Source organism: Lepidochelys kempii, chromosome 12 (assembly GCF_965140285.1).
Source record: "Lepidochelys kempii isolate rLepKem1 chromosome 12, rLepKem1.hap1, whole genome shotgun sequence".
Classification (NCBI taxonomy): domain Eukaryota; kingdom Metazoa; phylum Chordata; order Testudines; family Cheloniidae; genus Lepidochelys; species Lepidochelys kempii.
This window is the reverse complement of record NC_136391.1, coordinates 8,067,918-8,094,962: the sequence shown is the minus strand read 5'-3', so window position 1 is coordinate 8,094,962 and position 27,045 is coordinate 8,067,918. Positions and strand designations below refer to the sequence as shown.

The following is a 27,045-nucleotide window of genomic DNA, read 5'->3' as shown; positions in this document are numbered from 1 at the left end:
ACCAGGATTTCACCCAAAATATTGAAATCAATGGCAAAACTCCCACTGACTTCATTGGGGCCAGGATTTCATCATCTCTGTCTAAGGTAGGAAGCATGATAAACCTGTGACTTAACTCTAAATATTAAAGCAGCATTGGGCAAACCCAATACATTTGATAGCTATACCTGTGGGACCAGATTCTGTGCGGGTGCGGGGTGGTCTTAGTGGCCTGTCACATACAGGAGGTCAACAAGCTGATCTAGGGGGCCCCTCTGGACTTAAACTCTATGATGTCATTACTCCTGGTGAGTACTACTTTACTGTGCAAGTGAATCTCTCTGCTTTCTATATGGCATGAAGTTTTACCTTACAATGGCTTTTTCAGGAGGGAAGAAAGTTTCTACTAAAAACTTCCTTGATCAACTGTTGGATTTAGAAAGATTTTTATTTATAACATACAACTTGTACTTCAGATTTTAGAAATCAATAAAATAATGGTTGCAATCTCGTACCATCGCCTAGCTTCCATTCCCACAACTCCGCCATTGCTTCAACCAAAGAGTTAATGTTTCATTATTTACATTAGAGCTGCAAGTGGCTGTGGGAGGAGTCTTGGTTTGATTTTAGTGAATTTAGTGCCAGTGAAATGTGCTGGATTGACCAGTCCTGGTGACTGAAGTCTTGCGCCATAGGCAGGGCACGGATACATTTCCCCTAAGCCAGTGGTTCTCAGCCAGGGGTCTGGAGCCCCATGGGGGGGCTGCGAGCGGATTTCAGGTGGTCTGCCAAGCAGGACTAATGTTACTCACTGGGGTCCAGGGCAGAAAACCAAAGCCCTGCTGTGCAGGGCTGAAGCCCGGGGCCCACCTGGGGCTGAAGCCAAAGCCTGAGCAGCTTAGGGGCCCTGGGCAATTGCCTGGCATGGGGACCTGGGCAATTGCTGTTTGCTGCCTTCTAATGCCGGCCTGGGCTTTTATATGCAGAAAAACAGTTATTGGGGCACTGGTGGGCCGTGACATTGGTGAGAACCCCTGCCCTAAGCTACTGTGACATGAAGACACCAATTCCAGAGACTTCAGTCTCCCAAGTCAGTCTTTCACCATACAAGGATGCCAGTTGTGGTGGGTTTTGTGCTGTGGACACTTATCCACTGTAAGCTGCATTAAAAGACCACGTGTCAGCCCTCACGTAGGCCACCAAACAGCTATTGGCCAGTAATGATTTTCAGCCACTACTGATTTGAATGAGAGGCTCCCTTGCTCAATGCAAATCCAGCAAGCCCTCCCGCCCCTACCCCGTCAACGGTAAACTGCCTTCAAGAGACCCAGCGCGGCGGGAGGGGGGGTTAGTTAGTCACTTGACTGGTTGCTGCATTGCTGCCAAATCCTTTCCATTCCTGGAAGCTGAAGAAAGTGCTGGCCCCATAGGCTATCATCACAATGCAGGCGAAGAACTGAAAGAGAGAGCAACACAGCAAAGCTCGGTTAGTTTCTCTGCAGCAGAGTGTTGTTAACACTGATGCTAATGCTGCCCAGCACGGTGCTTAGAATCCGTGGCACTCAGTCAGCTAGCAGAGCAGCAGCTGCCCTACTAAATGCCTGGTCTGACGGATGCCTGATTTAGTGCATCTTGCCTCGGCACAAAAGGCAAGGCTGGGCTCTATCAATGGGTCCTATTCCTGCCTCTGCCACTGACTCACTGTAGGAGCCCAGGCAAGTTACTTAACGCTGTGCCAACTCCCCCCTCCCTTCCCCCTCCGCTGTGAAAGGGGGGATCGTGTGTGTCAAATGTCACCTAAAGGAGTCGGTGAGGCTCCATCCATTCCTGTCTGTAAAGTGCAGGGATGCCGTCTAGTTTAAACATGCAAAGAATTTTTAAAAGTCAATCTTATGATTCAAGATCCTTTTAAAGAGCAGGAACCTGTGTCCCTCTACCTGACTTCATCTAGTGGCACCGCCTACGTGCATGGCACAAGTAAGAAACAGGAGCCACTGAGCGTGACTGAAAGCTGCTTATTTTGATACTGGATCCACATGGGGCCCATCAATGAGAATTAGGCACCTAAATACCTTTGTTGTTCTGGGCCAAAGTTCTCAAACACAAGTGAGACCCCCTTGAGAAATGGCCATTCCTGGAGCTGAGATTTCTAGATGGGTGGGGCTAAAAAGCCCTTCTGAAGAGTGCCTCAGGATGCCCATCTAACCGGCTATAACAGCATGGTTTAAAGCCTTTCATAATATCATGCATGATGGCCAAGCAGGGTCTACCAGCGTTTTGGCTGGCCATGGCAATGAGACCTATCAGTTAGGAGCAGGATGGTCTTTCCCAAGGTGGGGACCTAAACTAGACAGTAGTGTTGCCTAGGCTCTTAACTAGGCTAAAGCCTGATTTTCGATCATGTTTTGGCCCCCTGCATGCTGAGTAACCCCATTTTTTCCTCAAGAGTAAAACGGGGAAGGAGAAAGAGTGGCAGCTGTGGGAGAAGCAGGAGGTCATGAGGCTGAGCCTGGTACAGGAGGACCCAGAGGAGTGACGGGCCAGTTGTGCTGCCTGGCTGCAGCTGGGTGACCCAGCCAAAGAGGTGAGGGCCTGGCAGGCGGGCCTCATTGTTATTATGTAGCAGTAAGTGCCTGCCTGGTGAGCTAGGCATGGTCCAAACACGAGACAACCTGGTCACTGCCCTGAAGAGCTTAGTCTTTAAGACAACAGATGAAGGGTGGGGGAAAGGAAAACCCATAGCAGCATGATGGGGAAGGTGTGTGTTGGGGGGGCTTTGTTTGGATTTATTTTATCGTATTTTTTGCATGAACTCTTCCCCAGCTGCTCTCCTAGTGAACCAACATTAGCTGACTAATTTCTTGTAGGTATCACAGCAGAAGTTGGGCTTGAGCAGGAATTTGCAGGAGAGGCTGGCGACCTGGTGTATCAGCCCAAGGAGATGGGCAGCAGAATGCAGGACAGCCCAGAGACAGCCATGGGAGAATCGGACAAACAGGGCACGAAGGCTGGCATTTTGCAGGGGAGTGGGTGGGGAACAGCATTGTATGAGGAAGCTGTGTTTTCCTAGCAGAGTAGAGGATTGACCAGCAGGAGGAGATGCTGCAGAGCTGGGGTAGAGGGTCATCTCTGTGCTCGGGGGAAACTGAGAGCCTTTGTTCTTTGAGCTGATTCTGAGACCCCACTAAAATGGAACAAAAGGTTTCACCTGGTTCATTAACTCATTGGTGACACCAGCAGCATGGGTGGGGCCTCACGTCCCCACCTGCACCGCACAGATCCTGTGTTGATACTAAAATCGCTCTGAGGAAGCATGTCTTGCTAGAAAAGTGCTAACAGTTTCCCTGGCTTGCCTAGAGGGGATTTTACATGGACTGCTCTCCTTTGCCTTGGCTCTGTACCTTGAAAACAGAGCCTCTCAGTGGGAGAGCCAAGCGTGCTGGCAACAGACTGTGGAGGGAACACACCAGCCAGGTAACACATCACTGAACCGACAGTCCTGTCCACCTGGGTCACTTTCACTCATCTTCCTAAAAGCCTCGCTCCTTTTTCCTGCTTGGTTTGGATCTCGGGTAGGTACAAGTCATTTAGTCTCAAGGGCAGGTCGACACTCCAGAGTTAGGCCTATGTAAGGCAGCCTACGTCCACCTAACTCTGTGTCTACATTAGGAGTGTTGTTCCTGTCAATGTCAGTCGCACACTACACCGACCTAATAACTCCACCTTCATGAGAGGCGTACATAAGAACGACCCTACTGGGTCAGACCAAGGGTCCATCTAGCCCAGTGTCCTGTCCTCTGCCAGTGCCAGGTACCCCAGAGAGAATGAACAGAACAGGGAATTATCAAGTGATCCATCCCCTGTCTCCCATTCCCAGCTTCTGGCAAACAGAGGCTAGGGACACCTATCGCTTAGGTCAATGTAGTTAGGGCAACACGGTGTCCCCAGCACCAGGCAGTCAGGCTCCCAGGTGGGAGCTCCCCCCAATGCCCCTCTTCAGTCGGTGTGAGTGCTCCGGGTGAGGACGCACTCCAGCGGCAGAAGAAAGGCAGTGTGGACATGAGAAAACACAGTAATTACTGCGGTGGCTGCAAGTTGACCTAATGTAGGACGACTTAACTGTGTAGCGCAGACAAGGCCTAGGTGAACACAGCACAGTCCAGAAGGGTCCCATAGCAGAGAGAAATAGGAAAAGCAAGGGCCGCATTTGATACTTACTGATGCAGCTGCTCTTTTATTGTAGTCCCCGGGTAGCCGGATGTGATCCTGAACGGCAGCGGAGCACGTAATAAACGCAGTCACGTACAGGACAGTCGCAGCCGTGTTGAATATCACTAACTAGGGAAAGAAAAGGATGTTTTCTGTCAAAGGGACCACTCTGTTTCCTTTTCTTCCTGTTACTTGTTGATCTATCACGCTGATTTGCCCAGACCTGTCTGAAAACCAGGCCCCTTTCAGATGTCTTAAATGGGGCACCCACCATGACTGGTCACTTCTGAAAATGTAAAACACACACACACAAAAAAAAATATTAATTCACCTGGCTCCACCCCAGCAGTATCCCTTGGCCGAGAGGAGTTTAGCAAAGATCTCTGGTTGGAAAAACCCGCTCTCATGAAGAGGGGCAAGGCCAGGTTTCCCCACCTCTCGCCCCTGTGAATTTGCAAATGGTATCAGAAAACCCATGTCTAGCGCAAGGAGCACTGCGTTATAGCACAGGTAAGTGAGCACTGCTAACGGCTTCACTTCTGATTGCCATACCAGAAACATCCTGTGCATGCTTGAAAGGTGAGGAAGAAGCATTACGTTTTGAATAGGCCCATAGAATAGGCATTAGATAAGTATATCTCCATATTATTATATATTTATTATCTCATAGAACTGTGAGGGACCTTGAAAGGTCAGCGAGTCCAGTCCCCTACCTTCACAGCAGGACCAAGTACTGTCCCTTATTTTTGCCCCAGATCCCTAAATGGCCCCCTCAAGGATTGAACTCACAACCCTGGGTGTAGCAGGCCAATGCACATAAACATCTGAAGTGTGCTGTTTTCTTTGAACAGTAGGTGTCAGGTTGGCTGTATGCACGTGTCAGGTTGGCTGTATGCAACTGCATCCAGCACTTGTGTTCACCCTGCTGATTTGCAACAGCAAATAAAGCATGCACTAAATCCGCCGTTCTCAACCAGGGGTCCGAGGCCCCCTGGGGGCAGGCCGCCAAGCAGGGCCGGCATTAGACTCACTGGGGCCTAGGGCAGCAAGCCCAAGCCCTGCCCAGCCCGAGCGCCGTCACCTGGAGCTGAAGCCAAAGCCTGAGCAACTTAGCTTCATGGGGGCCCCTGTGGCACGTAGCCCCGGGCAATTGCCCTGCTTGCTACCCCCAATACAGGCCCTGACTTTTATATGCAGAAAAACAAGGTGTGGCCCAGGTGGGCCGTGGAGTTTCTGTAGCACGTTGGAGGGGGCTCAGAAAGAAGAAGGTTGAGAACCCCGGCACTAAATCATGCCGAAAGTGTTTGAAAAATCTGCTTGGAGGGTTAAAGTAATATTTACAATCGCGGCTGGACTTTCGCAGTGTGATCTGTGGAATCCCGTAGACATATTGCAGCTTCGGGGGAGTTCTGAAAAGCCCCGTGGCTCAGTGACCCAGACAGAGGAAAACTAAACAGCTAGTGAAGAGAGAAGGTGTGCAGTGACGAATATGCTGCCTCGCTGGTACTAACAGCACCCTTTTGGAGTAAGTAGCGACTATGCAGGTAGTTAACAGGACAGCGTATCTTTCCCACTTCGCTTAGGGACTGGGTGCACTAAAATGGGGGGTTTGTTAAAGAGCAGGAATTGCACTGGACATAAAACCCCCTAGCATTGCCCAGGGAACCAACCTGGCATTCTGAAGAGAGGAGCACTCACTCCATGCAGCCTTATATGGGCCAGTCCAATTCGCTCCCGGGCCTTGAGCCAAAGGGCTCTGCAGCCCTTTGTTTTACTATTGCAAGGCCTTGTTGTTTTGCCTTTGTTATTTCTGGGGCCCAATCCTGCATTCCTTGCAGCATCAAACCTCCCACTCCAACTCAAGGGCGATTTCATTACGCCAGGAATGTAGACGCAAACTGTTAGTGGGTTACTTCCTTCCTTTAAAAAGCCTGTCCACATGGACTAAATGCTGTGGAGTCAGGCCCTTCCTGTGTCAGGGCACCACCACCTGTGCCTCCACGCTGGGGTCTAGTTCCCTGGTATACCTGCCTTCAACTCCTGCAACCATAGGCGCCAACTTAGCTCCTTCCATGAGGCCCTGCCTCTTCCAACCCCTTCCCCAAATCCCTGCCCCAACTCCGCCCCCTCCCTGCCCCTATTCCAACTCCTTCCCCAAATCCCTGTGCCGGCCCCGCTTCTTCCCCACCTCCTCCCCTGAGCGCGCCACATTCCCACTCCTCCCCCGACCCTTCCAGAGTGTGCTAATGCTGCCAAACAGCTGTTTGGCGGCAGCCAGGCGGGAAGCGCTGGGAGGTAGGCGGAGGGCGGGGGGTGAGGGGAGCGTGGGTGCAGAGTACCCACTAATTTTTCCCCTCCAGCCCCAGAGCACCCACAGAGTCGGCACCTATGCCTACAACTAAGAGGGCTGCAACACTGAAACAGTCAGGTCCCCTGCTCTCGCCTAGATTCTATAGGTACTGCGACTAGGGGTGCTGGCTTGAAGTGGTTTCCATCATATACAGGGTTTACAGTTTGGGTCAGTGACTCTCAGCCCCCCCCCCCACTGTACAAATACTTCCAGTATGCCGACTAGATTGAAAGCTGGATGCAGTGTTGGTTGAAGGTTAATCCCTAATATTGCTCTGAGGCCTAAATAAGTACCTATTTAGGCCAAAATTCAAAGAACTGCGGTAACGCTGGTGTAAACCCAGAATCGTCCCCTTAAAACCAGCTGAGTTATTTAATGTTCATTGAAGCATCACCCATCACATCGTGCCCTTTACTTTCAACCGTCAAAAGCTTTTTAGAAGCATAGAGAAATGTGTCTATTCCCTGCAAAATGTTATCCTTTCCTAGGCCTGGTTTACATCTAGAAAATTTGCACTGGTGTAACTGAATTTTCTATAGTTTCACCAGCACAAACCATTAAAGATGCATTTATGTGAGTTGAGCTTAAGCTAAACTGCTACACGTGTGACTTAAACCTCTTTAAGTGCAGCTCCATTTGCGGGTGGAGTGGGGTGACTAAATTGATTTAATTGCACTTGTGTAAGTTTTCTAATATACCCAAGCCCCTGTTTGATAACTTGGTGCCAGATCCCCCTCCGTGGTATAAAGGGATATAAAGCAGGTGTGACTTCAGCACAGTTGCCCCTGATTTCTATTAATGGCATTACACAAGTGTGAAACTGGCATATGAGAGGACAGGGAAGCCTATTGTGTTTTGAAGGAAGCTGAATGTCGCGTTCATTTCAATGCAAGTTAGAGTGCACAGAGGCCAGGTTTATACTCAAAATTTAAGTCAACCCAGCAGTGTCGCTCAGGGGTGTGAAAAATCCACATGGTGAGCGATGTAGTTAAGCTGACCCTCGGTGTAGGCAGCCACAGGTGGACGGGACAATTCTTCCATCAACCTAGCTACCAACTTTTGGGGAGGTGGATTATTGATTACACAGATGGGAGAACTCCTCTCATCTCTGCAGTGAATGGCTAGAGTGGCACTTTTCAGATGGCTTTTTAAAAACAATGTCTCGGTAACTGATGGGTTGAGTTAAAATCAAATAACAGGACAAGATACAGGTATGTTGGATGCAGACGACGTTCTGTCGGAATCAATCTTAGGGTACATCTAATCATCAGCCCCATAAAACCATTTAACGTGGAATGATTTCCCCTGTGAAATACACCATTTATCTGCAGCTCCAGGGGCTTACCACAACAGGCCAGGGGATCATGTAGAGCTTCATCTGAAGCTGCAGTAGATACATCGCAAACAGAATGATTGTTACCAGCCAGAAAAAGATGGCTACAAACATCACCCAGCCGTATGCTGGAATGGGTTGGTAAAACGTACTGGCAATGAGAGCCCACACCAGCAAGCCGAGCACCTGTGGAACGGAAAGGAAAAAGTGGTTAAAAGGAAGGAATCAAATAAATCTTTACAATTCTTCTTTCGGGGAGATTTGCCATTGATGTCAATGGGAGCAGGATCCAGCTCTCAGTTAGTGAGCTCTGTCATTCATTGTTTGCAAGTGCTTCCTGCTTAAGTTTTGTAGATATATATATCTGGAATGTCAAGCCTCCACTTTCCCTGGCTTTGCTGGAAAACTCTTTCGAGACCTCAGATGTGGCTTGTGAGCTTTCTTAAGGCTTATTTGATAGGGTGGGGATGTTGACTCTTTAACAAAGAGATCTTTTCTCCCAACTGTTTAAGCATTTGAGTTAAATGACATGTTAACAAAAAACAAACTAGACCAATGGCTTTCAGCAGTCTGAATGTAAATCCCTTCTTTTTTCAATTAATCAGGTTTAATTGCCTGGTAACTGTGATATCATAATCCTACAAGTTGTCCATAGAGTTTTTCAGGAAGACCTCAATTTCTAATGTAAAAATCAAGCACGAAAGAAAACCATTTGAGCCCTTATTCAAATATCACAATGAAGCTAAAATGGCACACAACTCACAATTTATCCCCCTTTCCAGGTTACTGTTAACATTTCTTTCAGGGGGATGGAATCTGTTGTCAGTCCTGTGGCTTGTTTTAGAGAGGATGAAATCTCCGGTGACGTGCATTGGGTTGATCTGACCCCAGGGAAGGTAGGTGGCACGATCAGGGTGTGAAATCAAGCCCTGTAATCGGCATGGCACTTTCCCATACTGTCTTCCCCACTTGGGTTTCTCATAACTATTTATAAACAGTGACCGTGATTACTTTAAACCTGCGGGCGTTGACTGGTTCTTTAATGAAACGAGTTCCCTCCACCCCTGTAGGGCTGGCCTCTCTGTTTTTTTTTCTGTCAATGACCTTGAGATTCCCTGGTGTGTGTTACTGATCACTGTTAATCAGCAGAATAATGACTAGGTCAATATCAGCCCTTATGATTAACACTTCATAGCCAGTGATCTCAACCTACCCTCACCAAGCTGGTCCCACGTAATCATGCCTTACCTGCTCTCATTTTCCCCTCTCAATCCCTCTGCTCTTCCCAATCCTGTCCTGGCTCTTTCCCCCAGTCTCAGCTTCACGCTGTCCCATGAGGCCTAGAACAGTCCCTCTCCCCTCAACAACCCTCTCTCCCCTCCTCCAAATTCCTCCTTAACACCAGCTTCTCCTCCATATCCTTCTTTTGTCTCATCATGAGGAATCCCCACCTCCTCCCTCTCCTTGTCCGGCTGTCTTGTAGCTTGTCTGACTTGGCTTGGAAGCTCCTTGGGGCAGGGGGTGTATCTTACACTATCGCACCATGTAAACACAGGACGCACCGGCACTGGGGCGGGGAAGGGTGAGCCAAAGGCACTGTAGGAATCCCCTCTGAAGTGCCAGGAGGCAGGCCGGATCTTGTCTGAGAGCCTTGCACAGTAAACGGTGTGGACGTCGTTAAATGGGGGAAAGGGCTCGGAAGACTATGAAAACGCTGGCTGTATAAGGAAAGGGCCCTGAGGTGGGGTGAGCTCCTCCCACTAGCCCTGCAAGGGCTGGGTAGGGCCAAACAGCTAAATAGGCGGCAAACAGGGGAGCGTTAGACCAGAGGCAGCTGGTTGGAGAGAGGCTCACCTGTGCAGGAAGAGGCCGGACCTATAAAGCCAAGGAATAGGCCCCAGCCAGGGCTGCTGAGAAAGGGCAGTTGCTCCCTGGGAAGAGGGAGGATGTTTGAATGCTGCAAGGCGCTAGTCTACAGTTCCTCCTAGGAGGAGGATTTGGAGCTGGAGTATCCAGACAGAGCAGGGGAACCAGAGTGTAGGACACAGTCCAGAGAAGGGGCCCGTGAAGGCAGAGAGAGGAAAGCTCAGAACTGCTGAGCTGAGGGTCTCTGGACTGGAACCCGGAAAAGGGGGCAGACCCGGTTTCCCCTACCAGCTACCGAGGAGGTGGCATAGCCTGGAGGCAGCGAATGGCAAGACTGCCTAGGACTGCTGATGGACTGTACCCTGGAAGGGGGCACGCTGAGTGACCTGGCTGGAGGGCTACGTCATGGAGGAGACGCTGAGGGTCCTGGAGTCAGAGAGGCGCTGCAGACCAGAGGATGAGACAGAGGGATGGCGTGCAAATCGCAGAAGGGGGTGTCTACCTTGAGAGCTACTCCCCCGAGTGACCAGGAGGAGGCGCCAGACCAGCAGTGAGCAGAGCACCCCGTGACAGGCCCTCAAACAAATCACTCTTTACATGGGCCTTCCCCACATCCTGCCTCCCCACAGTAAGAGAGCAGGCCAGGATCCTGCCCCTGGGAGCGGAGAGGGATGAGACCGTACCTGTGTGAGGCAGTAATTTACTGGCTGAATCTGCATTGTTTATAAGCAAAGGGTGAACTGGCTTAAACGCGTCTCTGGCCGGGGGCTACACCTGTCCAACTAGAGCTGATGTTGAAGTCAATTTTAGTTAAAATTGGTGCAAATTTTTCTGAGACTGGCTCTGCTGGGGAAGTGGCCTCATACGAGGAAGGGGGCGGGAGATCTCCGCTCAGCCTTTATGCCCAGAGCGATGTCTCCTGCCTCCCCGCCGCAGTGAAAGGCGCGTTAGAAATGCAGAAGGGAAGGAATCGTGGGTCTTTGGCAGAAAGCTGGGGGTGGGGTGAGGGGCTGAGGGGGACGCTGGCTGAGAAAACACCCCCGGCTGCAGTTTCCCACATCTTGGGAGAAACCGACTCTTTCCTTACCTAGCGATGCTGCAGCCCGTGGCAGGAGCCATTGGCACAGCATCGCTGTGTTCAGCCAGCGGGGCCCTAGGGGTTTCCATCACACCCCCGGGAACGTTGTATTTGTCATTTTGTCTGTGCCTGCAGCCGTCGCTTATTGCAGCCCGGTTCCCTTCTAGATCTTTTCTCTCCTCATGGCTGCTGCTTTCCCTTGGCCGGGGTCCCACGGTCCCTGCAGACCCTTTGCCACCCTTTGGTTGTGGTGGGTGGGGGGTGTGGGGGAGGAGCTGGAAAGATGTACCAAAATCAGGTTACAGACACATTTAGAAGGGGGATGAAAGGATGAATCTGCCGGGCCTTTGCAAACGCATCTCTCAACCCCAAAGGTGCAACCCCATGGGGAAGGTTGGGGAGAGGGGTCAGGGGAGGGACCACAGACAAAAATGCATCTGTCCTGTAGCTGGGCTGGTGGAAAGATCAACAAGAGGGTAAAATGCACGGGTGGGGGGGAGGCAGGGGGGATGTTCTCTTAACCCCCAAATGCCTGGTGATTAGTTACCATTAATAGTCACTCCAGGCCCCAGTGAAACCGTAGGAAGGGGCAGCCAAAATTTTGTGTCGCTGGGCACTAAGCGATCGATTTGCCAGAAGCCTGAGGGCCTCCCCTCTCTTACTGACTTCAGCAAGACACGGGGTTGGCCCAGTGTGCAGCTAAGATGACACCGGTTTAGCCCAAATAACGAATACCCGAGAGTCTGCCTAATGGAAATCACTGCTTGGCCGAGAGTGTCAGCACTCGACATCCTGCAGGGGCATGGAAGACGGGCGTGGGCCATGTAACTTGAGTTGCCAACTTTCTAATCGCACAAAAATGAACACCCTAGCTCCGCCCCTTCCCCGAGGCCATGCCCCCTGCTCCGCCCCTTCCCCGAGGCCATGCCCCCTGCTCGCTACATTCCCCCACCCACACTCCCTTTCCCAGGGCTGGGGCAAGGGTGCGGAACGGGGTGCAGGCTCCAGCTGGGGGTGAGTCCAGAAATGAGGGGTTCAGGGTGCAGGAGGGGGCTCCAGGCTGGGGGATGGGGCAGAGGGAATCAAGGTGTGGGAGGGGGCTTTGGGCTGGGGTAAGGGGGTAGGGTGCAGGGAGGGTGAGGGCTCTCTCTGGGGGTGCAGGCTCTGGGGATGAGGGGTTTGGGATGCAGGAGGGGGCTCCAGGCTGGGGGGGGCAGAGGGGTTCAGGGTGTAGGAGGGGTCTTTGGGCTGGGGCAGGGGGTTGGGGTGTGGAAGGTATGAGGGCTCTGGGGTGGGGCTGGGGATGAGGGGTTTGGGGGGGGCTTAGGGTTGGGGCACGGGTTTACCTCCGGTCGCTCCCGGTCAGCGGCGCAGTGGGGGGGCTAAGGCAGGCTCCCCGCCTGTCCTGACTCCGTGCTGTACCCCGGAAGCGGCCAGCAGCAGGTCCAGCTCCTGGGTGGAGGCGTGGCAGGCAGCTCTGTGCGCTGCTCTCAGCCACAGGCACCGCCCCTGCAGCTCCCATTGGCCGCAGTTCCCTGCCAATGGGAGTGCGGAGCCGGTGCTCAGGGCAGGGCAGCGCATGGACCCGTGGGGGCCTCCCACCCTCAGCCTAGGAACCGGACCTGCTGGCCCCTTCCGGGGCGCAGCGCGGAGCCAGGACAGGTAGGAACTAGCCTGGCTTAGCTCCACAGCACTGCCGATCGGACTTCTAACGGCCCGGCCCGTGGTGCTGACCGGAGCCGCCGAGGTCCCTTTTCGACCGGGTGTTCCAGTCGAAAACCGGACACCTGGTCCCCCTCCATGTACTCAGACCTGCCTTGGTGAGTAACCAGAGCAGGAATGAGCAATACAGACAGCAAAGCCCATGACAATAAAACAGCCTGTTGGAAGCCAGAGGTACAACAGAGCGGGGGGCTGGAGAGTGTGCCCAGGATAGGGAGATCGTGTTGTCTAGCGGTGAGGGCATCAGCCTAGGCCTCAGGAGACTAGGGTTCTTCTCCCATCTCTGCCACTGACTCAAAGGGACCCTAACAAGTCAGTCACTTCACTTCTCTGTGCCTCAATTTCCCCCTCCCCGTAAAATGGAGCTAGTCGGGCTGGGTCACCCTGAGATCTATGGGTGCCGAGTGCTCAGAATTGTTTTGATTTCATTGGAGCCATGGGGACCTGCCTTCCCACCAACTTCGCTCTTCTATCTCGGGGAAGGCAGCCGCTCTGCTCCAGCTGAGCTCAGTGACAGGACACAGGGCAGAAGCTGTTTCCCCCCCACACACTTTTATTTTGGGCTTTATACACTAAACTGCACTACACCTTGCAACATATTTTGTTTAAATGACACTCTTGAGACCCCCGTAAATCTAGTCATGAAGCAATGAACGGCAGGTAGGACACAAAGGAGCTATCATCGTCAGTCAAATATTAGTCATGCTCGTTGCCCCCTGAACAATAAAGCAAATAAAGAAGGAGGAACAGAAGGGGGGGAGAATAAGAGCTGGGTTGAAGAAGAGGTGAGTAAAACATACATGGTAGAGGACCAGCCCTCCGTGCAGAATTAAAAGCTCTTCATTAGCTTATAGCCTAGACACACCTGCCTGAGAGGCTGTTTCACTGACAGGCCTGATCCAAGCTTTCATGCGAGACTGTGAATCTACTTGCCAGTGAGTTATGATTCTGTCTGCAGTCACCATACTTCCTGGGTTCTATTCCTGGCTCTGCCACCGACCTGCTGAGGGACCTTGGGTGAGTCATGTTGCAGCTTAGTGCCTCAGTTTCCCCTTCCACTTTTTTTTTTATTTAGATGGCAACCTCTGTGGGACAGGGACTGTCTCTTATGTATGTACAGCACCTTGCACTATTATGATGATCTGTATTACCACAGTGCTTAAGAGCCCTAATCATGGACCAAGAGCCCATTGTGCAAGGTGCTGTACAAATAGAACAAAAACCAATGGATTCTCTAGGCATTACCATAAAACAAATAATAGCTTCTACTTATCCACCTTTGCCATGCCTTGGCGAGCCCTCATTTACCTCCCTCCCGTAACATACAGGGCTGAGCACCTCTACCTGTTGGTCAGTGTGCTGACAGCCTCCTAATTGTTTAATTGATCACGGCCTCTCTGTGCACTGCCTTCCTCTGCGAAGCTGTAAGTTGTACTCACTCACTCTGCTCGCAGCCCCCTCTGTAGTGTGGGCAACCCCAGCTCTCAAGGATGAAAGTAAGTTACTCAGGACATTTGCTTTCTGGCCTTACTGAGCAACTCAGTCGAAATCGAAGTAGTAAGAGAATTAGAGCCCTGATTCTCTTCTCACACCAGTTTTACACCGTTCAGCTTCAGTGGAGTTACTCTCGGTTTACACCAGCGTGGGAGACAGGAGAATCAGGCTTTGTGTTGGCAGAGGAAATCCTGGTTGATTTTACTCAATTTCTGAATTAAAACTCCAAATTTGTAAAACAAAGCAGAATTGTACCAGCCCAGTGCTTGGCCAGGAGACCTCCTTGGGGGGTGGGTGGAGACAGTCCTAGAGATGGCATGCTTCCCTCTGCACCAGGACTGAACCAATGCCCCAGCATGGGGCGGTAGGGCTCTGCTTCTGGAGTGCCCTACTGCCCCATGCTGGGGTACTGGTTCCGTACCAACCAGTCTTCAGGGGAAATGCCAAACCAAGGTCCTGGATCTTCAATGAGCACAAGCAGGCCACAGCACTCTTTCTGCAAGAGTAGGGGGTGCCAATCATGGTGCCCTAGCTAAGTCACAGTGTGAAGAAATCAATGATGTTCCCTCTTTCTAAATTCCAACGCTCCCCTATCTCTGCTGTTTCACACAGAGAAATTATTTAGCCCTTCTCCTTCCTCTAAACTTATAAAATCCACTGTCCTGACTCAAACCGGTTGCTGTGTTTCCACCCCAGAAGTAGCTGCCTTTCTTACTTGCACCATCTGTAAAGCTCATGGGATTCCTCCAGGAGGATGGGCAATATGGAGATCTAAGGAATATGTTTGAAGGAAATGCTGTTGATAATCTAATGACCCAGCAGGTCCCCGACAGGATGGTGAGCTATTCTACACCCTTGATGTCACTGGGAGCGTTGCAGCTGGGAGCCAAATCAGGCCCTATAGCTCTTTGCTGTGAGACCTGACACTTGACAGATGAGCCCAAACTGCAGATCTGAACTCTCCTAAACTCTAGGATGGCTCTGCCCTTCCCTGGGAGGCTCGCCGTTAAGACATTATGCCTAATAGTCAGCCTAAAATTTCCTTTTCACAGTTTCATCCCATGGCTTGCCCTAATTACAGCCCCAGACATCAGCCTGAAGAATCCCCCCTCCCCCTCCCGCAGCAGGCCTGTGACTCTGTTACGATGGTGAAGTTGCGGTTGCCATGCCCCAGTATCTGCCTCGTCACTGGGGAACATCTCAGTGCATCAGCCCCAGCTGCAGTGATTTCTGTCCTTATTTCCCTGCAAGGCTCTGGCCTGTGCACCGGACTGAGCAATACCCCACCAGCCACCTTGGGACCCGCAGCCTGGGCCCTGCAGCCTGGGCCCAGCTGTTTCCAGGGTTATCCCTGCGCCAGCTGGCTCTGCCCCTCCCCTGCCAAACCCTCCCCGGGGACTCAGGTCCCATTGTCTTCCCCCCACCCTGGAGAAGCAGCAGGAGCTGCCTGGGAGCTGCCTGTCTCCTGCTCCTTCGTCCAAGTCCCATTGTGCCTTCCTCCAGCTTTCTAAAGAGCGAGTGAGCGAGCAAGAGAGAGCTCCCAACCCCCCCTGCCTTACTGGAGAACCCCACCGCTTATCCTCACACCCAGCTCTTGCATGCATGTCCACGTCCCTCCAGGTGTGTTCATGCACAGACAGGAACTCATACATATGTTCACTTGCACCCACACTCACTCGCAGCTCGGCAGGTGCTGGAGCTATTTATGAGGGCGGAGGACCCCAAAAGCGGAGGCTCGGGAGCAGTAAAGTAGCGGGCCCCTCTTTTCTCCTTCCCCTCTTCTTTGCAGAAGGCTCTCAGGGAGATGTAGCGTCGCAGAGACCAGGAGGTGGTAGGGGGGAGAAGAGACCAGCAGCTTCGCCTCCCTTCCAGCGGCTAGAGGTGGGAGCGGAGCTCCCTGCTTATCTGACCTCTGCTAGCCAGGAGCTAATCCTGAAGATGGTGCCCCAAAGCAAAGCGGTGGAATTTCCAGCACGCTCCCTGCTCTCCGCTCCAGGCACTGGTTGGGCCATTGGGCATCCAACCTGGCCATTGTTCCCGGGTCTCCCTGATGGCAGCTAGGGTTGCCAGTCCTCCAGGATTGTCCGGGAGACTCCAGGAATTAAAGATTAATTTTAAAGATTGCATCATGGGATGAAACCTCCAGGAATATGTCCAACCAAAACCTTCCCAGCATTAGGCCCGGCAGGGTCCTGATTCAGGCTCGTCTCTGGTTCGGAGATAAATGGGTCTGACGGACAACTCTACGTCCATTAAGCCTCCATTGACATAGAGGAGAATGAGCCTTTGAAAGCAGCTGGCTGGGGCCTTGATTTGCCACCACGGACTTTACGTAAGTCTTCATTGCTTATTGTCAGCAAAGAAACACTAGAACACACAAGTCATTGTCCTTCTGGAGTACAAAGGCCCTGGTTCCCAGAGGCCTTGCTCTCGCCTCAGTCTAGACAATGCCTTCTTTTTTTCACATCAATTTCCAACCCTCGTGATTGCAAAATACGCATTAGAAAAAATTCCTAACAAGGAGTTCAGCGAGCAGGAGACGCTACAGAACAGTTGCCTTGATTCATCTAACCTACCTTCTTCACAACGGCTCAGTGCCATGGCCCCTGTGGCTGCTGCCTTCTAAACACTGGCCGCTGGAACCAAGCCGCAATTGGCACATTTGTGTTGCAGCATCTTGGCACAGTGCCGATGTGATGTCACTGCAGGATGACGTTCCATGGGCACCAAGATGGGTTTGGGGACCTGACGTTCTAAAGCATGTCTGTGCAATTGGCATGGAAAAAGAACGGCATGAAGCAAGCGCCTGATTTAACAGAGGAGCACCAGGACTGGGCCTGCACGCTGAATGTTGGCATATACAGTTTCTGGGATTGCACACATTAGACCTGGGAGTAACCTGCGGTTTGTGTGTGATCCTTCTTCCTGATTTTGTCCGAGCTTCACTTTGAGATCAGGGGTGAGGAGAACAAATCCCCCATGGATACAATACAAATAAAATACTCCTGAATATAAGCCTTGTGGTACTTACGGCCCAGTCATGCTCCCGCTGACTTCACTGGGGCAGGATCTGACCTTTGTTTCTTAATCACATGCTGGTCGGGGTGTTGGTGCTTAGTACAATCTTTGTATCTCGGTTCTGGTTTTGTTTGGGTCTCCCTTGAATGTTTTCCATGGCTAAAGGGCTTGTATCCTACACTGGTCACTCCTCCACCTTGGGCTGGGATCATAAACTAAGCAGCATGGGACACGGTGAGTGGTTTGATAGGAGACTGACAAGGAAAGCAGGGAGAGGTGTTAATAGGTTGGCAAATCTCTTCCCCTCTAATACAGCACTGAAGCAATGCCTCTAACTGGTGCGAAGGGCTGGGTGCTTCTGAAGGTGGTGTTTTGTGACGTAGCCCTGGTCCACACTACGGGGTTAGGTCGAATTTAGCCACGTTAGGTCAATTTTAAAATTAATGCGTCTACACAACCAACCCCGTTCCGTCGACCTAAAGGGCTCTTAAAATCGACTTCTGTACTCCTCCCCGGTGAGGCGAGTAGCGCTAAAATCAACCTTGCTGGGTCGAATTTGGGGTCGTGCAGATGCAATTCGACAGTATTGGCCTCTGGGAGCTAACCCAGAGTGCTCCAATGTGACCTCTCTGGACAGCACTTTGAACTCCGATGCACTAGCCAGGTACACAGGAAAAGCCCCGGGAAATTCTGAATTTCATTTCCTGTTTGGTCAGCGTGGCGAACTCGGCAGCACAGGTGACCATGCAGCCCCCCCAGAATCACAAACGAGCCCCAGCATGGAGCGAACGGGAGACGCTGGATCCGATTGCTGTATGGGGAGAAGCCTCTGTGCAGGCCGAACGCCGATCAAAAAGAAGAAATGCTAATATATATGCCAAAATCGCCCAGGGCATGGTGGAGAGAGGCTACAACAGGGACACACAGCAGTGCTGTGTGAAAGGTAAGGAGCTCAGGCAAGCCGACCAAAAGACAGAGGCGGCAAACAGTCACTCCGGGTCAGAGCCCCATACATGCCGCTTCTATGATCAGCTGCATGCCATTCTAGGGAAGGGACCCTACCACTACCCCACCACTGTCCGTGGACGCCTGCAAGGGGGGAATCTCACACAACAGGGAGGAGGATTTTGTAGATGAGGAAGAGAAGAAGAATGCACAGCAGGAAAGCCGTGAATCCATTCTCCCCGGCAGCCAGACCTTTTCATCACCCTGGAGCCAATACCCTCCCAAGGCGGGATCCCCGACCCTGAAGCCGGAGAAGGCAGCTCTGGTGAGTGCACATTTGTAACTACTGTACAGGGTTTAAAAGCAATAGTGTTTAATGTTTGATTTGCCCTGACGAATTGGGGTGCATTCACGGCCAGTACAGCTACTGGAAAAGTCTGTTAACGTGTCCGGGGATGGAACGAGAATCCTCCAGAGATATCTCATGAAGCTCTCCTGGGGGTACTCTTTGCAGAAGGTTTCTGGGGAGGGCTGCCTTATTTCATCCTCCACAGTAGGACACTTTACCATGCCAAACCAGTAGCAAGTAGTCTGGAATCATTGCAGCACAAAGCATGGCAGCGAATGGTCCTAGGTTTTGGTTGCATTCAAGCAACATTTGGTCTATATCTTTCTGTGTTAGCCTCAGGAGAGTGATATCGTTCATGGTCACCTGGTTGAAATAGGGGAATTTCTGTAAGGGACCAGTAAAAGGACCCCATTCGTGCTGGGTTGTTTGTGCTTGGCTAAAAGGGATTATACCGGAGAATAGCCACGCAGTGGGGCGAGGGGTGGTGTGTGCTGCACATCCACCCAAAAACCACAGCCCCTCCTTCTAAATGTGAAACCCAACCGGCATTGCTTGCTATGGGAAAGGATGGTGCTGCAGTTTGAAACCATTCTCACGTGTTATGAAGGTGTAAGAGGCCAACCCCGCATACCAAAAGGCTTACTATGACTGCCTGGAAACTTAATTCTGTTGTCCAGCCGTTTGTGATGTGTCACCATACCGGCAGGCGCTCAATATAAAAGGCAAAACGCGACCTTGTACCTAAAGCACATGTGCTGTCTGCTGTGAATTGCTTGATTCACTGTGAAAGAGTCTCCCTTTTGTTCTCAGAAATGTATCATCTTAAATTTTACTCTTCCTTTTTATCTCTCTCCAGGTGCAAATGTTTCTATGCTCCCCCTATCATCTCCGTCCCCGAGATTATCGCAGATTAGAAGGTGAAAAAACGCACTCGCGATGACATGTTTTCCGAGCTCATGCAGTCCTCTCACGCTGATAGGGCACAGCTGAATGCATGGAGGCATTCAGTGGCAGAGGCCAGGAAAGCATTAAGTGAGCGCGAAGAGCAGAGGCAGGAGGCAATGCTGAGGCTAATGTGGGAGCAAACGGACATGATGAAGCGTCTGTTGGAGCCGCAGGAAAGCCAACAAGAGCACAGACCCCCGCTACATCCATTGTATAACCGCCTGCCCTCCTCCCCAAGTTCCATATCCTCCTCACCCAGATGCCCAAGAACGTGGGTGGGGAGGCTCCGGCCACCCAGCCACTCCACTCCAGAGGATGGCCCAAGCAACGGAAGGCTGGCATTCAAACAGTTTTGATTTGTAGTGTGGCTACAATAAGCAATGTGGCCTTGTCCTTCCCTCCTCCTGCACTCCACCCCACCCGGGCTACCTTGTCAGTTATCTCACTTTTTTTTTTAATTAATAAAGAAAGATTGCATGGTTTCAAAACAATAGTGACTTTATTTCCTTTGCCAGCAGTGATCGAAGGGGGGAGGGTGGTTGGCTTAGAGGGAACTAACATCAACAAAGGGGGTGGGTTTGCAGCAAGGAGAAATACACACAACTGTCACACTGTAGCCTGGCCAGTGATGAAACTGGTTTTCAAAGCCTCTTTGATGTGCAGTGCACCTAGCTGTGCTCTTCTAATTGCCCTGGCATCTGGCTGCTCAAAATCAGCCAGCAGGCAATTTGCCTTAACCTTCCACCCTGCCATAAATGTCTCCCCCTTACTCTCACAGATATTATGGAGCACACAGCAAGCAGCGATAACAATGGGAATGTTGGTTGTGCTGAGGTCTAACCTAGTCAGCAAACAGCACCAGCGAGCTTTTAAATGTCCAAAGGCACATTCCACCACCATTCTGCACTTGCTCACCTATAGTTGAACTGCTCCTTACTACTATCCAGGCTGCTGGTGTATGGCTTCATGAGCCGTGGGAGCAAGGGGTAGGCTGGGTCCCCAAGGCTAACTATTGGCATTTCAACATCCCCAACAGTAATTTTTTGGTCTTGGAAGCAAGTCCCTTCTTGCAACTGCTCGAACAGCCGGAGTTCCTAAAGATGCGAGCGTCATGCACCTTTCCCGGCCATCCCACGTTGATGTCAGTGAAACGTCCCTTGTGATCCACCAGTGCTTGCAGCACCATTGAGAAGTACCCCTTATGGTTTACGTACTGGTTGGCAAGGTGGTCCGGTGCCAACATAGGGATATGTGTTCCGTCTATCCCCCCACCACAGTTAGGGAAACCCATTGCAGCAAAGCCATCCACTATGACCTGCACATTTCCCAGAGTCACTACCCTTGATAACAGAACGTCAGTGATTGTATTGGCTACTTGGATCAGAGCAGTCCCCATAGTAGACTTGCCCACTCCAAACTGATTCCTGACTGACCGGTAGCAGTCAGGCGTTGCAAGCTTCCACAGGGCTATCGCCACTTGCTTCTCAACTGTCAGAGCAGCTCTCATCTTGGTATTTCTGAGCTTCAGGGCGGGGGAAAGCAATTCACAACGTTCAAGGAAAGTGGCCATACACATGCGAAAGTTTCGCAGCCACTGGGAATCATCCCATACCTGCAACACTATGCAGTCCCACAAGCCTGTGCTTGTTTGCCAGGCCCAGAATTGGCGTTCCACTGTATCAACCAGCCCCACTGCCGCCATGATGTCCCAATTGCCACAGCCCGTGCTTTCAGGAACGTCTGTGTCCTTGTCCTCATCAAAATCATCTTCGTGCCGGCATCTCTTAGTCTGGTTCTGCACATACCCCAGGATAATGCGCGAGGTGTTTACAATGCTCACAACAGCAGTGGTGAGCTGAGCGGGCTCCATGCTTGCCATGGTACGGCGTCTGCACAGGTAACCCAGGAAAAAGGGCGCGAAATGATTGTCTGCCGTTGCTTTCATGGCGGGAAGGAAGGAGGGAGGGGCGACTGACAACATGTACCCAAAACCACCTGCAACAATGTTTTTGCCCCATCAGGCACTGGGAGCTTAACCCAGAATTCCAATGGGCAGCAGAGACTGCAGGAACTGTGGGATAGCTACCTACAGTGCAACGCTCCGTAAGTCGATGCTAGCCACGGTATTGAGGACACACTCCGCCGACTTAATGAGCTTATTGGGGACATACACAATCGACAGTATAAAATTGATTTCTAAAAATCAAATTCTATAAAATTGACCTAATTTCCTAGTGTAGACATACCCTGAGATAGAAGACTGAGACCCTGACCGCTTGTGCTGATTAAAGATCACGTGGCATTTTTGTTACTCTAATGGGGCTATGTGACGATGTGACGCAGCAGGGAGGGGGGAGTGTTGACCTGGGAATGTGCCCTGGGGATGGGAGACCGGAGAACCTGTAACCTGAGCCAGGAGGGGGAGGGGGAGGTAACACCTCTGCCAAGGAATGTGAAGACAGGCTGGAGGAGAGAGCCTGCTGGGGGGAGTTTAGTTTCAGTTTGGGGCTGGGTGGAGGAACACAGGGAACCCCAGGGCTGGTGTCTAAGCTCCCTGCTCCCCCAGAAGGACTTGACTGAGGGGTCCTGGGTGTATCCACAGGCTCTGTTTTGGACTGTGTTCCTGTTGTCCAATAAACCTTCTGTTTTACTGGCTGGCTGAGAGTCTCAGTGAATCCCAGGAAGAGGGGTGCAGGGCGTGGACTCCCCCACACTCCGTGACAGGCTAATGACAGAAACACCTAGATTTGATTAAAGTCCGAGCCAACTTCCAGTTTACCTAATTTCATTTTGCCTACTTAAAATTCCCCTTCTCCTATCAATTGGATAACCACTGCTTCTTTACTTCCTATCCCATACTACTGTGTAGAGTTCCTGCAGGCTATTACACAGCTGCCACATTCCGTTGCAGAGGTGGTTGCATTTTGTTGGTGAGCAAATAGTTCCTGGCTGGGGACTGCAAAGCACTTTGGAATCCTCCTGTCTGAAAAGTTCTGAGGAAGCAGGGCAGCTTCAGTTTGCTCTGTATTCCAGACACCCCTCTGAGTTTTCAGAGTAACAGCTGTGTTAGTCTGTATTCGCAAAAAGAAAAGGAGTACTTGTGGCACCTTAGAGACTAACCAATTTATTTGAGCATGAGCTTTCGTGAGCTACACTTCCGATGAAGTGAGCTGTAGCTCACGAAAGCTTATGCTCAAATAAATTGGTTAGTCTCTAAGGTGCCACAAGTATCCCTCTTAGTTTGGTTTCATTGGTACCACTCAAGAAGGAGATCTTGGCGTCATTGTGGACAGTTCTCTGAAAACATCCACTCAACGTGCAGCAGTCGTAGAAAAAGCGAACAGAATGTTGGGAATCATTAGGGACGGGATAGCTAAAAAGAGAGAAAATATCATATTGCTCCTCTATAAATCCATGGCACACCCACATCTTGAATACTGCGTGCAGATGTGTTCTCCCCATCTCAAAAAAGATATATTCGAATTGGAAAAGGGCAACAAAAATGATGAGGGGGCTAGAACAGCTTTCATATGAGGAGAGATTAATAAGACTGGGACTTTTCAGCTTGGAAAAGAGAACAAAGGGGGGAGAGAATAGAGGTCTATAAAATCATGACTGGAGAAAGTAAATAAGGAAGTGTTATTTACTCCTCATAACACAAGAACTAGGGGTTATCAAATGAAATTGACAGGCAGCAGGTTTAAAACAAACAAAAGGAAATATTTATTCACACAACGCACAGTTGACCTGTGGACTTGTTTGCCACAGGATGTTGTGAAGGCCAAGACTATAACAGAGTTCAAAAAAGAAATAAGTTCATGGAGGACAGATCCATCAATGGCTGTTAGCCAGGATGGGCAGGGATGGTGTCCCTCGCCTCTGTTTGCTGGGAGGGATCACTTGATAATTACCTGTTCTGTTCATTCCCTCTGGGGCACCTGGCATTGGCCACTGTTGGAAGACAGGATAGTGGGCTAGATGGACCTTTGGGCTGACCCCGGATGGCTGTTTTATGTTCTTATGGGGATATGGCACAGACAGTCTGGCTATGGCTGACTGTGAGAGATGATCTCCTAGCTATGGAGACAGGTAAGGAGTCCAGGCTTGTTATCGCAATCTATCAGTACCCTGCAATGGCCTGGACCATGACATTTTGTTGCCTCCCCTCTGGCACCAGGGTGGTCTGAGAGCAATGGCTTTACAACGGGTTTGCACTGCCCTCTCGGTGGGAACTCTCACTCCATGCTGGCCCCAGTCCCGTTCCATGTGTATGTATGTATGTACACCCCCTGGGAGCCGTACTGTTTGGCAGGGCATGGGTGATCCCTTTTCACTGAATCCCAGCACTGCGGGCTCTGTTTTCCCCAGCATGGGGATGAGGATGAGAGCAAAGTGGCTGCAGCTCAATCCACTCAGGATGAAAGTGATGCTGATAGGCATGGGCAAGCGCTTCAGGGAACGTGGGTGGGCTGAGCCCGCACCCGCTTTTGGCAGTCTACAGCCTTCCCTTTTCCAATACAGCCCACAGCCTAAGGCACTTACTCAGTCCATCATTGCTCAGACACTCCCAGGCATTGGCAAGGAATGATCTAAGGTTGGTTAGGAATCTGCGGACCCTCCTCTGGGCGACGGACCTTGTCCCAGAAGCCCTCGCCCCTATCCCTCCTCACGAGAGTCTTGACACTCCCTCTACTTGGTGTTGCCTTTGAAGACCATTCAGAAGTTGCTGCTGAAGGTATATATGGGTACTTCGTTACACTGTACTCAGCTCAACATTCCACACTGGCTACCCACTCACTCCTGGGTGCCAATCAAGGTGCTGGTTTTGATCTTCCAAGCCCTGAATGGCCAGGATCCAGCTTAGTAAAATAAAAACCAGCAGCATCTGCTAATGCCAGGGAACTGGGAAGTAAAAGGGACCAATGTAGTTACCTTTGGGGCTGGGGTGTGCGTGGTGGAATAGACCCCCGTAGATGAGCAAGTAATAAAAGGAATCATCTGATCCAATAAAAGGAATCATTTTAATAGATGGGTTTTTATCCTGACAATTTCCCCTGGCATTTAAAGAGTCCTAGGCTACCAGATCCCAGGAAAGGGAACCGATTCACACATCTGAGTGGGTAGAAAGACAGGGAGGAAGGGGCATTGGCAGAGGTATTAGAATGAATGGGGGTGTGATGTGACCTCTAAACATTACAGCCCTCTTTCAAATTAAGAGAAGCTCATACTTCCTCTCACAAAGATCTTCCAAAGGTGTTTCTTGATCTAACTCCATGTCAGATTGTCAAGGGACTGAGTGTAATTTCGCACCTGTTTTAGGGAGTTTCTTATGCCATTTAGAATGATCTTCATGGCTATAGGAGGTGAATATTATCCGCATGAAATCTCTTTAAAGCTTTACCTTTTATTCCTCATGATATGCTTTTCTTCCGCCTGCTGATCTTTCAGTACAAAATGCACAAATGATTTGGTGATGATGTAGGGAGCAAACACGCTCTTTTGTCTTATCATATTATGAGATTGTACACTTCTTTAAAAGCGTCCTTCTTGTTTGTCTCTAATTTGGTCACAGTGGCTGGTACTTTATAAAGACTCCAGTGTCTATTTTCCATGGGAAGCCAACCGGAGCAATTCTCTGTTCCAAGGTTCTCCAACTACCACCATATTCTGGCTACAGCTCTCCCCATGAAGAGACTCTGAACACTGAAATGTGCTTTGAAGCACGGGGCAGTTGAAAGTCCGATTGGAGGTGCTGTTACCCTTTCCCCCTCCTCCACGACAAAGGTTGCAGAGTGTGTTACTAGGGTAACTGTTCCACTGCTTTGCAACAGGCCATGTGTGGTTAATTTTGGCCAATCAAGTGACCTGATTGACTAAACAACCCTTCATGCTTTACAATCAGAATGCAAACCAGAGGCGGTGCATGAAAATAACCAGTTCATAGCACAGTGGATCACTACGTAACACAATGATAATATGCGGCCAAGTTTTCCTCCGTTACACTGTTGCAACTCTGGCCTGGAGCAGTGGAATCTTGGTTCCGTTTCACTTGCACTGGGTGTAAACCAGCTGTAACTTGCTGAAGTCAGTGGAGTTACGTTAGGGTAAAACAAGCAGGGATTAGATCTGCATCAGGCCCACAATTTTTCTGTGGCATTCAGATGTCCTCACTTTGGTTTTGCTACAGTGCAATGCCACTGACTTCGCTGGACTTACTCCGGATTCACACCATGAGCTGAGAATCAAGCCATTAATACGTTTATAGACTTTTCTCCCGTAATTACGTGTCAAACCATACATCTAATTCTGTCAAGCTTTAAAAATATCCTTATTACACTGCCCTCTAACTAGTTATTACCTATTTAAAAAACAGGATAATGGCCCAGCCTGTGCACTGACCTTGCTGTAACTCAGGGGTTCTCAAACGGGGGGTCAGGACCCCTCAGGGGGTCACAAGGTTCTTACATGGGGGGTTGCAAGCTGCCATCCTCCACCCCAAACCCCCCTTTGCCTCCAGCTTTTATAATGGTGTTAAATATATAAAAAGGGTTTTTAATTTATAAGGAGGGGTGTCACTCAGAGGCTTTCTATGTGAAAGGGGTCACCAGTACAAAAGTTTGAGAACCACTCCTGGAACTGGTAGTGGCTGGGGCCATTATTGTGGACTAGGCAGGGAAACCTGCCTTGGATCATTTCCCTAATGCAACCATGGAGCGCTGTAAAATTCTCCAGTGCTCAGAATTTGTGCCCTCACCTCCAGGCGTTTGTTCCAACTTTGTTGTGAAATTAGGGCACCGGCAGAAAAGGTCAATTTTTAGAATGCTCGCCAGAAAAGGGGAATCTGTGTAAAGTGACACCCCGGGGGGTTGGTGCCCCCTGGGACCCCCCGAGTCACAAAGGCTGCAGCCCGGAGAGGGGCAGAGGCTCTCTGGTGAACTTCACCACCGAAACCCTGGCTGCGGGCAAAGGGGGAGGACGCGGTGAAAGTGTCCCAGGGGGGCTGAGAGAGACGCCTGGGCCAGGCGCCCGTGTGCGCCGCGTCTCTTCCAGCGGGGAGGGGGAGGCCCCGGTTATAATCGGAGCCCCCCAGCCACGGTAACCACCCGCAGGTGCCTGGGATCTGTTTACAGCCCCGGCTCCCTGCACACCACTCGAGCTGGAAGGGGGGCGCTCCGGGCGTTTGCACAAAGGTTGGAGGGAAAGAGGTGGGGTTTGGCCCCCAAACACCAGGTGCCTCTTACCTGTGTCTGGCGGGGGGGGCGGCTCAGAGCCGCTGAGCGAGCCTGCTGCAGCCCCTACCTGTCCCCCTCCTTGCCAGCCCCTGCCCAGCCCGGTGCCGGGAGCTTGTACTCACCAGCTCCGCGATCATGAGCAGCCCGAGGAAGGAGCGGAGGAAGCCGAGATCCAGGCCGAGGGAGCGCAGCACCGGGAACGAGCCCCCGGCCGGGCCGTGCGCCCCAGCCGGGGTGCTGGTCTGGGTGCGGACTTTGGCCGGGAACTCGGACATGGCGCTGGGGGCAGGAGGGGCGGCCCCGATCCGCGGAGAGCCGCCGGCTCAGGCTCGCTCCATGGTGCCGGGCGGGCAGGGCGCCCCCTCGCCGGCCGCGGGCAGACACCCGGGGACAGGAGCCAAGCAGCCGGCTCGCTGCGGGCCCAAAGGTCCCGGCGCTCCAGGCAATGAGCCTCCCTCCCGCCGGCAGGGCGACGAACCCCTTCGCTGCCGCCGGAGACGGGACTGCCCGGAGGCTTCGCAACCG

At 51.3% G+C, this 27,045-nt stretch overlaps 2 protein-coding genes across 2 annotated transcripts in view; one reads left to right on the top strand and one right to left on the bottom strand.

Moving 5' to 3' along the window:
• Positions 1-408: 408 nt before the first annotated feature.
• Positions 409-27,045, bottom strand: PLLP (plasmolipin). The gene is made up of 4 exons (XM_073307430.1): positions 26,643-27,045; positions 7,884-8,057; positions 4,198-4,317; positions 409-1,435 (listed from the first exon to the last, which is right to left on the bottom strand). The coding sequence occupies exons 1-4, from the start codon at positions 26,793-26,795 to the stop codon at positions 1,328-1,330; spliced, it is 555 nt and encodes a 184-aa protein (XP_073163531.1). The 5' UTR covers positions 26,796-27,045; the 3' UTR covers positions 409-1,327.
• Positions 26,794-27,045, top strand: part of LOC144929174 (uncharacterized) — a 46,931-nt gene continuing 46,679 nt past the window's right edge. The window contains exon 1 of the mRNA XM_078848160.1: positions 26,794-26,962. Within this exon, the coding sequence (XP_078704286.1) occupies positions 26,794-26,962 (169 nt within the window). The remainder of the gene's footprint in view (positions 26,963-27,045) is intronic.